Source organism: Panthera leo, chromosome D2 (genome assembly GCF_018350215.1).
Source record: "Panthera leo isolate Ple1 chromosome D2, P.leo_Ple1_pat1.1, whole genome shotgun sequence".
Taxonomy (NCBI): domain Eukaryota; kingdom Metazoa; phylum Chordata; class Mammalia; order Carnivora; family Felidae; genus Panthera; species Panthera leo.
In genome coordinates, this window is record NC_056689.1 from 71375940 (window position 1) to 71389990 (window position 14051).

Genomic DNA, 14051 nt, shown 5'->3' on the forward strand with positions numbered 1-14051 from the left:
TCCTTTCTCAAGGGTTTGAAATAGGCTGTTTAGAGAAGGCACGAAAGTACAAAGCAAAAATTTCAGCATACGCTATCAAATCTTGGAAAGTCACCTAAACGAGGAAAGACGGTCGCTGAGAGAGGAAAACGGCTCTTTTCTGGGCATCATCTCTTCCCTTCTGAAGGGGGGGGGGGGGGGGAAGCCCCGATATTGCAATATTTTTCAAGGCACAGTATTGTCCCAGATGGAGGAGGAAACACTGACAAGCAGAAAAGGAGATACCTGGGGTTCCGAGGCAGCACGGGGCAGGGGTGGCGCGCCCAGGGCTCAGAGCCTCGCCGCTCTTTGTTGGGGGCGGGGGAGTCACCGTGTCCGTGGAAGAAATGGCTCCCCCTCTGAGAAGTCCCTCCGCGGCAGCGGCTCCGCGACCCTCGCCGACCCCTAGCCCCCGCCCCTCCCAGTTCCTGCGGACCCCACAGCGCGTGGGACTGCGGTGCCTTTAAGCCTTCTGCCTGCTGCACATGCTCAGCTCTTTGTGTGTTGTTGGGAGTTTTTCTAAGAAAAAAAGAAGAAATAGGCAGGAGGATGGGCGGAGGAAGGGGAAACGCGGGGGGAAGAGCGCTGCACTTTTGCAGCTGTAGCCGGCCGACGGGAAGGGCTTCTTTTTGCTGAAGCTGCGAAGCCGGCCGAGCTGCTTTTTCGTTCCTGGGGCTCAGGGCGCGTGTGGCGCGAGTGGGGCCGGGTCCCCCCCCCCCGACCCGGCTCCCCCAGCGCACGGAGGGGAAGGGCACGCGGGCCGCACCTGGGGGGCCAGTCTCCCCGCGGCTCGCGGGCCGCGCCGGGTGGGCGCGCGCGGGGGAGTCCCCGGTCCCTGTCAGGGCGGGGCGAGACCACAGCTCTGGGTCCGTGGGGGGGGGGGGGGAGCGTGGGCACGCGCGAGCGGGGGCGGGCGGTCCAACGCACCGCGGGCTCCAGCCGCAGCCCCGGTGGCCGGCTGACGGCACGGGGGGAGAAGATGGCTGCTGGGGGGCCGCCGGCCGCCGGCCCGGCGGTGCGGCGCTGAGCCCCGCTGCCCGGATCCCCCTCCCGCGTTGGGCGCGCCCACCTCGGGGCTCCCGCGGGCCCCCGCCCTACCGGGCGCGCGGGGCTGGAGCCGAGGCAGTTGGCGCGAGCCGCGGGCGAGGCGGGGCCGCGCGCGGGGTCCCCTCCCCCTCCCGCAGGTCCCCTCCGGAGCGCTCCTCGCCGCCCGCGCCGCCCGCTCTCCGCCTCCGGCCCGGCCCGGGGCGCGGCGGCAGTGGGCTTGGCTCGCCGAGGACAAGGTCAGGAGACCGAGAGGCGATGCTCCAGTGCGACTGGAGGGAGCCGAACGGAGGCGACAGCGACTGGCATCTGTCCCTCCTGACCGGGGAGCGGGACTGGGGCAGGCGCCGGTGAGGGGGAGGAGGAGAAGCGGCGGCGGCGGCGGCGGCGGCGCGGTTTTCTCCGGCCGGATTTCCCCTCCTGGAGCATCGCTGTCCGCGCCCGCGAGCGCAGCCCCGCCGGGCAGGGGCCCCGGGGAAGATGGAGCCGGGGGGCCGGGCCCGCATTGGCCCCCCGCAGCCGGCGGCCCCGGGGCTGTGGAGGGCTCGGCCGGCGGGCGGCGGCGGCGGCGGCGGCGGTGGTGGCGCCTCCTCCTGGCTGCTGGACGGGAACAGCTGGCTGCTGTGCTATGGCTTCCTCTACCTGGCCCTCTACGCGCAGGTGTCCCAGTCCAAGCCGTGCGAGAGGACCGGCTCCTGCTTCTCGGGCCGCTGTGTCAACTCCACCTGCCTCTGCGACCCGGGCTGGGTGGGGGACCAGTGCCAGCACTGCCAGGGCAGGTTCAAGTAAGTGCCTTCGCCGGACTCCGCATCTCAGCCCTGCCCCGCACCGGTCGCGCCCCCTCCCATCCTTCGCCCCCCTCCCCGTGTTCTCAGGCGGCCTCGGGTCCCCCGGCTGGGCGCCACCCGCGGCGCGCGCCGCGCGCCGCGAGCGGGGTCCTCACCTCCCTCTGCAGCCCTGGAGCCCTCGGGGCGCTGGGCTCCGCGCGGAGCCCCGACCTCTGGGCACTCGAAGCTGTCTCCGTGGTCCAGATGTCCGCAGCGACTTCTGGTCCCCTGCTCATCAGCATTTCCGTACTCAGTTATGGTGCCAAACACCGTTTTGTTAGGTCACTAGTTTTTAATGGAAAAATGTGCAAGTAACTCCTGAAATACTTGAACGATGCAAAACAATCAATGCAGAAATGTAAAGGTTAAAAGTTATGGTCTACCAGTACGTCCCTCTACTCCCATCCTACTGCTCTCTCTAGAGGTAACCGTTGATAACATTTTAGTTTATTTAGTAATAAAGAGTTTATGATGGGGTTACTCTGTGCCAAACACTGTTAAGCGCCTGACGTGGATTATCTCGTTTGTTCCTCACAACAACTCTGTGAGTTGCTAGAATTATTATGCCGGATTCACAGAGATAACTGGAGGCAACGGGTTTAAGTAATTTGCCCAGGATTGCACAGTAGTAAGGGCCGAATTATGATTCCGAATCAGCTAGTTTAACTCTAGAATGTTCACTTATAGCCAATATATTATGTTGAATTTGCTAGGACAGTTTTAATTGAGAATACAAGAGTGACTTTGGGTTACATAAAATGGGAAATATCTGGACTCCTTAATATAGGGAAGGTAATGGATTTTTTCCAACTGTTTGTTTCACTGTCAGCTGTCCTGTGAGAGCATCGTCGTCTTTTTTCCTGAAGCTCAAGGCCCTAAGGAGTTTGCGTTACAATAGTAAAGACACATTCCCCCTATTGGTGGATAAATTTTACGTTCCTGCCTGATAGGGAAAGAAATGGGTGAGTGCGGGGGAGTAGCAAGATACTTGAGGCCATTAGGGTAGCCACCTGACAATCTGCAGGTAACAGGCATTAAGTAAGGCAACTTCTTAGACTTAGATGGTTACTGTGAAGTTTGCTGGCTGTTTTGTGGCTCTGAAATAACACTGTGTAGATTACTGATACTTATTGTCAGGATGATCGCAAAATCTAAGTGAAATGTCTCCGTCTCTAAGGCAGAGCTAGGAATATTGTCCACCTTATTAATGTGTTATAGGAAAATGCCCTGGGAGTTTTGTTTTATTTTATTTTATTAGGAAAATGTCCTGGGAGTTTTAAATATAGCATATTTTCCTTTTTTTTTTTTTTTTTAACTGTTGCTAGTTAAAACAGTATTCCTTCAAGCTCTTGTGAAACTATTTTTTTTTAAAGGACACTTTAATTTTAGGTAGATCCTATTATTTAAATTTACAGCAGGCTTTTGGAAGTGAAATCTCAAAATGAAGCTTTATGACATTCATTTGTGGCAATAGGTTGAAATGTTTTCTCACTTCTTACTTTCACAAATTAGTATAATGTATAGTTTTGTTTGGTACTTTTTTAATTGGGAAGAGGTGCTAATTAAAAGTTTTAAAAAGTGTTTCAAGATAAGGAAAGATGTCTTATTGAATTGTGCTTGTTCATAATGTTGTTTTTTTTTTTTTTTAACTTAAGTGTTTTTAAACTTGGGCTATGACAATTTCAGCCAGCCTTTATATCTACCAAGAATCTTGAACATATAAACTGGCAGCCAAAAATGAAAAAAGCTGCATCAATTTTTTACATCTTTCTATTAATAGATAGGAAGATTGCTTGATTCATATGTGATTTAGGGATTTTGGCCTTTGTGTGGGTGGATTTGCTCCATTTACCTAAAGAGGACAAAGATTGCTGTAGTGCTGAGAAGCTTCTATATACATTTTATAGTAGTGGAACTTGTTAATCGGCTAGGTCTGTAGCCTGTAACCTTGCTAGCAGATGTCCCAGTTAGTAGGCAAGGTCACAGATCAAGTTAAACCAGCTTAAATAACATGGGGAGATGATGTTCACAAACATCATATGTTAGTGAGTAAGGAATAGTTTCTTTAATACAGTTAATTAACAAACCCTGAACTAATCATTGAATATAAATAAATTCTTTGGAAGTCGTTATATGATTCATTGTACTGTAGTGGTAAGTACTTTTTCATTTCTCTGTGGAATACAAGCTATTAATTAGATAAATACAACTGGCACTACTCTGTGTTTTATGTATACTCTTAGGGGTAAAACGTGGTAGTTAATGTTAAAGGGAAGAATCAATTTAGAAGACGGGAATTCTTCCTGGTGGAGTATATGCTAAGCTAAGAAAGGTTTGTTTGAAGTTTGGTGGCTTATTTTATTCAGCATTTGAAGTAATAATGTAGTGGGAAAGACTTTAACTGGAAATTCTCACTTCGTTAATTATCTTGAAAATCTTTTACTAAACTGAAGGATAGCAACCTAGAAAACATATCAAAAATGATCAATCTTGGTAAGCAGGTGTCAAAATTAATTGGCTGATTTCATGATAACTTAGGTGTTTTTTTTTTTTTTTTTCCTACTGTAGGGATTTTACTGAGAATGAGAGTATTCCTCAAATGGTTCTTTAGAATGAAAGATTAATGTTGGGGGAGGGGGTGGAGTACAGAAGCAAATGTATCAAAAGTGCTACTTTAGTTCTTTAAGCATTGATTGTAGTCTTTTATCTGTTTCCATTTGAATAGAATAAAACAGAATTACAAGCGATTTCTCACATAGGTATAATGAAATGAATACTGATCTTTGACTAAAGCTAGGCTGAAATGTTTAGGACTGAGAATCAGGACAGTGCCAATTTGAAACATAAGGATATGATATATGCTAATTTGAGTAATAGTTACTTGAGTAGCTTAGTAGAACATTAGTTCAGAAAACAATTTGCTGCAAACTTTACCAAAATGAATGGCATTCTCTTTTAGAAACCAGTTCTTTGGAATTATTTCTGTAGAATAGCTGAGATTTATATTTATATAAATTTATATTTTGTGATCAGACCTGGACATTTTCTTGTTAATGTGACTTAGGGGCCTATGACTTCTAATTTCTATATAAAACCTAAATTCATGCTCTGAGATTGGAAAATATTTCATTATATTAAGAACAATTTCTAAATGTAAATTTATTAAAACACATTTATTGGGTATTTTTCTAAAATCTATTACATCTTATATGTTTAATGTGTACATATTTATAGAAAATTTTTATTTATTTTGAGAAAGGGAGGGAGACAGAGTGAGCGAGGGGAAGGGACAGAGAGAGAGAGAGAGAGAGAGAGAGAGAGAGAGAAAGAATCCCAAGCAGGCTCTGTGCTGTCAGTGCAGAGCCCGACATGGGGCTCCATCTCACGAATTGTGAGATCATTACCTGAGTCGAAATCAAGATTTGGATGCTTAACTGACTGAGCCACCCAGTATCCACATTTGACTAACCTAAGAGTTTAAAAAAATATATATATAGAAAAAAAGAAATATAATAAAAAAAAGAAAATATAATAGAAGTATTCTATTTCTGGTGACAGCAAAATGAAGATATACTGTTAAGAATTTCTTTGCTGTTATGAACAGAAAGGGGCAGGGTTAATTATGTAAATATGTTTTCTTAACTACTTTTAAACACATATTTGGAATCTTTTTTATTAATAGTAGAGAAACTGTCAGTAACGCTGAAGGTGCACCCAATACTCTCTGACCTCTTTCTCCCTCCTTCTTTCCTTTCCTTCCTTCCTTTAATTTTTTAATGCTTTCACCCATAAGTTTTTTTTAAGTTTTTATTTAAGTTGCAGTTAGTTACCATACAGTGTAATAATAGTTTCAGGTATACAATATAGTGATTCAATACTTCATACAACACCCAGTGCACATTGCAGTAAGTGTACTCCTTAATTCCCAGCCCAACCCCCCTTCCTTTCTGGTAACAGTCTTTATTTTATTTTATTTTATTTTATTTTATTTTATTTTATTTATTTTTTTTAACGTTTATTTATTTTTGAGACAGAGAGAGACAAAGCATGAACAGGGGAGGGTCAGAGAGAGGGAGACACAGAATCTGAAACAGGCTCCAGGCTCTGAGCTGTCAGCACAGAGCCCGACGCGGGGCTCGAACTCATGGACCGCGAGATCATGACCTGGGCCGAAGTCGGCCGCTTAACCGACTGAGCCACCCAGGCGCCCCAACAGTCTTCTTTATTTTAAACTAAGATTATAATATGTAATTTATATACATGGGTTCTTTATATTATTAAAACATACAGTTACACAGTATAAATTTAAAACAGTCTAAATAGAATATTTCTAAGATCCTAAATTGATAAAGTAAGTTATTTGTAGTAGCATGGTTTTCAAGACCACCTGTCTGCAGATTTGACTCTGCTCCTGTTTTTTGTTTTTTGTTTTTTTTTTTCTTTCTTTCTGTACTTGTCTTTATTCTCTTTCCTGTCTGGTCTTTGGTTGGCTGATTACTAGACATCTTTCAAATCTTAGCTTACATTAGTACCTGAAGGAGGCTTTTCTGACTTGTCAAACTGTGCCCCCTTATTATACACTCTTACAGCAGTCTTTTTCCTTATTTAATTGGAATTATAAGTTTTTCCATTATTTTAAGACCTTTATTGAGGTATAGTTGACATGCAATAAATTATAAAATTTAAAAAGTTTTGTCTCTGAAACTATCACCATAATCATAATCATAAAAATATCTATCACACCCAAAAGTTCCATGTGCCCCTTCGTAATCCTTCTCTCTCCTTCCTGCTGCTTCTCCCTATCCCTAGGCAATTACTGAGCTGCTTTCTGTCACTATAGACTTGATGGATTTTTTAGAATTTTATATAAGTGAAATTATACATTGTGTATTATTCCTTTTTGTCTGGCTTCATTCACACAGCTTATTTATTTTGAGATTCATTAATGGTGTATCAGAAGTTTATTCCTTTTAATTGCTGAGTAGTATTCCGATGTATGGATATACCACAATTTGTTTTTCACCCACAGAAGGGCGTGTAGGTTGTTTCTAGTTTTTGGCTATTCTGTATAAAGTTGGTATAATCTTTTATGCAGAAGTCTTTATACGGACATATGCTTTCATTGGTCTTGGGTAAACACTGAAGAATGGAATGACCGGTTCACATAGCAGATACATGTTTACCTTTTCAACAAACTGACAAACTGTTTTCCAGAGTGGTTCTATTATTTACATTCCCACCAGCAGTGTAGGAATCTTCTATTTAATTCACATTCTCACCAACACTTGGTGTGGTCAGTCTTTTAAATTTTGGCAGTTCTAATTTGTATGTAGTGATATGTCATTGTGGTTTAATTTGCATTTTTCTAATGACTAATGGTGTTGAGCATCTTGTCATGTGCTTACTTGCCATCTGTATATCTTCTTTGGACAGGTATCTGTTCAAAACTTGCACATTTAAAAACATTTTTGTTACTGATTTTTATGAGTTTTTTTCACATTCTGGATATTCCATATCAGATATATCATTTGCAAATGTTTTTTTTCTTGGCTGGGGGTTGTCTTTTTATTCTCTGAACAGAGAATTTGTTTTCAAAGAACAAAAGTGTTAACCATTTTTTAAAAAAATGTTAACTTACTTATTTTTGAGGGGGGAGAGAGGGAGAGGGAGAGAGAAAAAGAGAGAAAACACAAGTGGGGGAGGAGAGACACAATCTGAAGCAGGCTCCAGGCTCTGAGCTGTTAGTGCGGAGCCTGATGAGGGGCTCAAACCCACGAGCCATGAGATCATGACCTCAGCCAAAGTCAGATGCTTAACTGACTGAGCCACCCAGGTGCTCCAAAGAACACAAGCTTTAAATTTGATAAATTCATTTCTTTCTTTTAGGCGTTACATTTTTGGTGTTATATCTACGAGACCTTTGCCTAGCTTATAATTCGTCTTGAATTTTTTTCTAGAAGTTTTGTAGTTTTAGACTTTACATTTATAGTTTGAGTTAATTTCTGCATATGGTGAGAGGTGGGGATCTCAATTCTTTCTTTCTTTCTTTTTTTACATATAGAAATTCAGTTGTTCCGGGACCATTTTAAGAAGACTATCCTTTCTCTGATAAGTAGCTTTATATCTTGGCCAAAACCAGTTGTTCATATATTTGTGTGTTTATTTGTGGATTCTACTCTGTTCCATTGATCTCTTTGTCTGTTTGTATGTCAAGACAATGATATCTTGGTTATTGTAGCTTTATAAGTCTTGAACTCAGCAAATATTAAGTCCTTCAATTTTGTCCTTTTTTCAATTATTTTGGCTATTCCAGGTTCTTTCAATTTCCTTATGAATTTCAGAATCATCTTGCCAATTTCTCCAAAAAAGTCTGCAGAGATTTTACTTGGGATTGTGTTGAAGTTATAGACCAGTTTGGGGGGACAATTGACCTCTTATTAATATTTTTTCTGACTCATGAACATGGTATATCTCTCCTTTTATTTAGGTCTTCTTTAATCTCTCAGCAAAATTTAAAAAATTTTTACTGAACAGTTCTTACAACACTTGTCAGTTTTTCCGTAAATATTTCACATTTTTGGATGCTGTTATGAACTATAATATTTTTACTTTTAATTTCTGATTGTTGCTATTATATGGAAATACAACTGGTTTTTAAAAAAAATTTTTTTTTTTTAACATTTATTTTTGAGACAGAGAGAGACAGAGCATGAATGGGGGAGGGTCAGAGAGAGGGAGACACAGAATCTGAAACAGGCTCCAGGCTCTGAGCTTTCAGCACAGAGCCTGACGCGGGGCTCGAACCCACGGACCGTGAGATCATGACCTGAGCCGAAGTCGGCCGTTTAACCGACTGAGCCACCCAGGCGCCCCACAACTGGTTTTTCTAAAGTTAATCTTGTGTCTTTCATTCTTACTAAGCTCATTAGTTGTAGTAGATGTCTATAGATTCCTTATGATATTTTGAATAGATGATTATGTTGTTTGCAAATAAAGATACCTTTACTCCTTTGTTTGCAATCTGGATGCCTTTTATTTTCTTGCCTTATTTCACTGCCTAGAATCTCCATTGCAGTGATCTATACATGTGATGGCAGGGGTCAACTGTATGTCATTCTTGATTTAGGGGGACAATATTTAATCTGTAACCATTAATATGATGTTATCTGTGAATTTTTTGTAAATCTCTTTTATTGCATTGAGGATGCTTTTTTCTGTTCCTAGTTTGCTGAGAGTTTTTATTGGGATGGATATTGGATTGTGTTGAATACTTTTTCTGCATCTATTGAGGTGATCATATCATTTTTCTATTTGTTGGTATTATGAATTATATTGCTTTCATTTGATGTTGCCTTCATTTGATTTAACATACATAACTACAAGTTCAATTTAAGTAATATATGTATATATATGACTGTGTAACTAGCATTTGTTAAGATTTATTTTCCAGAATATTGTCCATCATGGTAAACATTCCTTGTGCATGTGAAAAGAATGTGTATGATGGGTGGAACGTTCTATACATTTCAGGAGATTGAGTTGATTCACAGTTTTGTTCAAGTTTTCTGAAACCTTTGATTTTCTGCCTATTTCTATCAGTTATTGGGAGAGTGGTATTAAAATCTTCAGTTATAATTTTGCATTTATCTTTTTTACCCCTGTAGTCTTACCTGTTTTGCCTCATGTATTTTGAAGCTCTGTTATTAAGTGCATAGAATTCCTTTTGATAAATTGACCCCTTTTTCATTATGAGATGACTGTTGAAAAGATGATCCTTTTTTCATTGATGCCTTTGTACCTTTGTTAAAAATCAATTGGGTATCTCTATGTCTGTATCTGTTTCTTGACTATGTTCTGTTCCTTTGATCCATGTGTATGTGTCCTTTTGAGAGTCTCTCTCTTTTTTTGACTATTGTTGCTTTACAGTAATTCTTGAAATTAGATAGTGAGATTCCTATAACTTTTTATTTTTGAAAACTCATCTAGCTTTTTCAGTTATTTGCTTTTCCACATATTAGAATCAGTTTGTCAATTCAAAAAAAAAATCCTACTGAGTGGGATTTTGTTGACTTGGGATCAGTTTGGGAAGAACTGACATCTAAACAATACTGGCTTCTCCAGTCCACCAACATGATATATTTCTTCATTTATTTAGGTGTTCATTTATTTCTTGCATCACTGTTTTGTAGTTATTAGGTATAGATCCTACATGTATTTTGTTAGATTTATACCCAAATAGTTTGTGTTCTTTGATGCTATTGTAATTGATGTTATTTCTTTCAGTTTGTTTCCATTTGATCATTTTTATTATGTGGGAATACAATTGAGTTTTTAAAATTTTATTTAAATTCAAGTTAGTTAACATACAGTATAATATTGGTTTCAGTAGTAGGAACCAGTGATTCATCACTTACATTTAACACCCATTGTTTATCCCAACAAGTGCCCTCCTTAATGCCCATCAACCATTTAGCCATCCCCCGACTCAACATCCCTCCAGCAACCCTCAGTTTGTTTCTCTGTATTTAAGGGTCTCTTTATGGTTTGCCTCCCTCTCTGTTTTTATCTTATTTTTCCTTCTCTTCCCCTATGTTCATCTGTGTTTCTTAAATTCCACATATGAGTGAAATCATATGATAGTTGTCTTTCTCTGCCTGACTTATTTCACTTAGCATAATACACTCTAGTTTGATCCATGTTGTTGCAAATGGCAGGATTTCATTCTTTTTGATTGCCGAGTAGTATTCCATAGTGTATGTGTACACACACATATATGCATACATACATACATACATACCATATCTTTTTTATTCATTCATCGATTGATGGACATTGGGCATTTTCTATAATTTGGCTGTTTTGTAAATGTTTATTTTTTGAGAGAGAGAATGAGAGGCAGAGGCAGAGAAAGAGAGAGGGAGACAGAGGATCTGAAGTGGGCAAAGTACTGACAGCAGAGAGCCTGATGCCGGGCTTGAACTCATGAACTGAGATCATGACCTGAGCCGAAGTTGGACGCTTAACTGACTGAGCCACCCAGGTGTCCCAATTTGGCTATTGTTGATAGCACTGGTATAAACATTGGGGTTCATGTGCCCCTTTGAATTAGCATTTTTCTATCCTTTGTGTAAATATCTAGTAGTGCAATTGCTATTCCTTAGTGTATTTCTATTTTTAATTTTTTGAGAAATCTCCATACTGTTTTCCGGAGTGGCTGCACCAGTTTGCATTCCCACCAACAGTACAAAAGGACTCCTTTTTCTCTGCATCCTTGCCAACACCTGTTTTTTCCTGAATTGTTAATTTTAGCCGTTCTGACAGGTGTGAGGTGGTATCTCATTGTGGTTTTGATTTGTGTGTCTCCGATGATGAATGATGTTGACTTTGTATCCTGCAATGTTGCTAAACCCACTTAGTTTTAGTAGCTTTTCTTATATAGATTCCTTGGAATTTTCTACATAGACAATTAGGTTATCTGTGCATGGAGACCATTTTACTTCTTCCTTTATAATTATATAAATATAATTTATGGGATAAACCCCACTTGGTCACAATATATTGTAATTTTTGTATATTGGTGTATTTGGTTTGCTGTTTTGTTGAGGATTTTTGCTTCTGTATTCTCAAAAGATACTGCTTTGTAATTTTCTTTAATGGCTTTTCTTATGATAATGGTAGCCCTATAAAATGAATTAGAAATTGCCCCCTTTTCTGTTTTCTGGAAGAATTTATGTAGGACTAGTATTACTTTTTTCTCAAATGTTGGTAAAATTCATCAGTGATGCCAGCTGGACCTGAGATTTTCTGTGGAAAGGCTTGCAACTATGATTTCAATTTTTTAAAAAGTTTATTTATTGATTTTTGAGAGAGAGAGAAGGGGGGAGGGACAGAGAGGGAGAGAGAATCCCAAGAAGGTTCAGCACTATCAGTCCAGAGCCTGTCTTCGGGCTTGAATTCGTGAACTGTCAGATCATGACCTGAGATGAAATCAAGAGTCGGATGCTTAACCGACTGAGCCACCCAGGCACCCCTGAATTGAGATTTTAAAATAGATGTAGGGACATTCATTTCATTGATTTCTTTTTGAATGAGTTTTAGTAGGTTGTCTTAGATTGACCATTTCATCTAAGTTTTCAAATTTGTGGGCTTAAAATTGTGTATAATACTCCCTTATTATCCTTTTAGAGTCTGTGGAGTCTTTAGTAATATTTCTTCTATTTCTGATACTGGTAGTTTACATTTTCTTTTTTCTTGCTTAGTCTGTCTATATAATTATTGATATTAATGATCTTTTCAAAGAATATGTTTGGTTTCATTGATTTCCACTATTTTTTTCTTTTGTTGTTTTAAGTTTCATTGAATGCTGCTTCCTTTGGTTTTAATTTGCTTTTCTTATTCTAATTTCCTAAGATGAAAAGCTTAGATTGTTAATTTGAAAGGTTTTTTCCCTTTCTAATAAAAGCATTTTAATGCTATATGTGTTCTTCTAAGCACTGCTTTAGCTGCATCTCACATATTGTTATGTAGTGCTTTCGTTTTTATTCAGTTCAATATATTTTCCAGTTTTCCTTTAGACATCTTTTTTGGCTTATGTGAGCAATTTTTTAAATTTTCAGATATTTGAGGATTTATCAAAAGTTTTTCTGTTATTTATTTCTAGTTAAATTCCATTATGTTCAAAGAACATACCTTGTATGATATCAGTCCTTATAAATTTGTTAAGACTTGTGTCTGGAAAAAATATGGTGTATTGTGGTGAATATTAATATGTGCAGTTGAAAATAATTCTCTTGAGTGGAATGTTATAGAAATGTCAGTTGGGTCAAGTTGGTTGTTGATATTGTTTAGACATGTATATCCTTCCTAGATATTCTGTCTGGTTCTGTTGGTCACTGAAAGAAGACTGTTGAAGTCTCCAACTGTAATTATGGATCTGTTTCCTTTCACTTCTGTTAGTTTTGTTTTTGTTTTGAAGCTTTTTTGGTGGGTGCGTATACAATTAGAACTGCTATGTTTTTTTGGTGAACTGATCCATTCATCATAGTATCATTTCCTGCCTCTTTGGTAATTGTTTCTGCTTTGAAGTCTACTTTGATATTAATAGCCACTCTATTTTTTATATATATGTATAATATATATATATATATAATATATATAATATATATGTTCTATATATATAATATATATGTTATATATATATAAATTATATATATATATTTCAATCCAAATAATCACTTTTTATGTCTTTGTATTGTTTTTCAGTGGTTATGCTAGTATGCTAGTGACTACAATATGCATACCTACCTTTTTGTAATCTATCCAGAGTTAGAATTATTTTACTTCAGGTAGAATTAAGTTTTAGAACCATGTTTGTCCACTTATCCATCCCCACTCACCTTTGCTATAATTGTCATATACATCAAATGTGCTTGTATGGCAAACCTCATTAGATAAAATTGTAAATTTTGCTTTCAGCAATATACATATTATAAAGAACTTGAGGGGAAATGTTGTCCTTTATATTTTCTTGGATATCTGCTTGCTCTTTTGCTTTTTGCTTATCTCTAGATAGAAATTTCCTCTTAGGGTCATTTTCCTTTAGTATGAACCACTTTTAGTTTCTTTCTTTTCTTTTCTTTTCTTTTCTTTTTTCTTTTTCTTTTTTTTTTGTCTTGTTTGTATTTCTTTTCAAACATGACTGTTGCTGATGTATTTTCTTAAAAATTTTTTTGGCCTAAAATAATACCTTTATATTGACCTCTTTTGTGAGGGATGTTTTTGCAGGTATAGAATTCTAGGTGGTCAGTTCTTTCCTTTCAGCATTTTATTTTTTATTTATTTTAAAGATTTTTTATTTTTAAGTAATGTCTACAGCTAACATGGGGCTCAAACTCACCACCCCGAGATTAAGAGTTGCACGCTCTACTGACTGAGCCAGCCAAGCGCCCCTCTTTAAATACGTTGCTCAATTCTTTTCTGGCCTTCCATGTTTTCTGGTGGGAAGTCTGCAGTGGTTCTAATTGCTTTTGTTTTATGTATGATGTCATTTTTCTCTAGCTGCTTTCAAGATTTTTCTACATTTTTTGTTTTAAGTAGTTCAGATTATGATGTATCTCAATGTAGCTTTCTTTAAATTTACTGTGGGTAGGGTTTGTTCAGCTT

General features: G+C 39.4%; 1 protein-coding gene across 1 annotated transcript in view; it reads left to right on the forward strand.

Annotated features, from left to right (window-relative positions):
- Positions 1–1542: 1542 nt before the first annotated feature.
- ATRNL1 (attractin like 1) overlaps positions 1543–14051 on the forward strand; it is a 777769-nt gene continuing 765260 nt past the window's right edge. The window contains exon 1 of the mRNA XM_042908168.1: positions 1543–1847. Coding sequence (XP_042764102.1) covers positions 1543–1847 — 305 coding nt within the window. The remainder of the gene's footprint in view (positions 1848–14051) is intronic.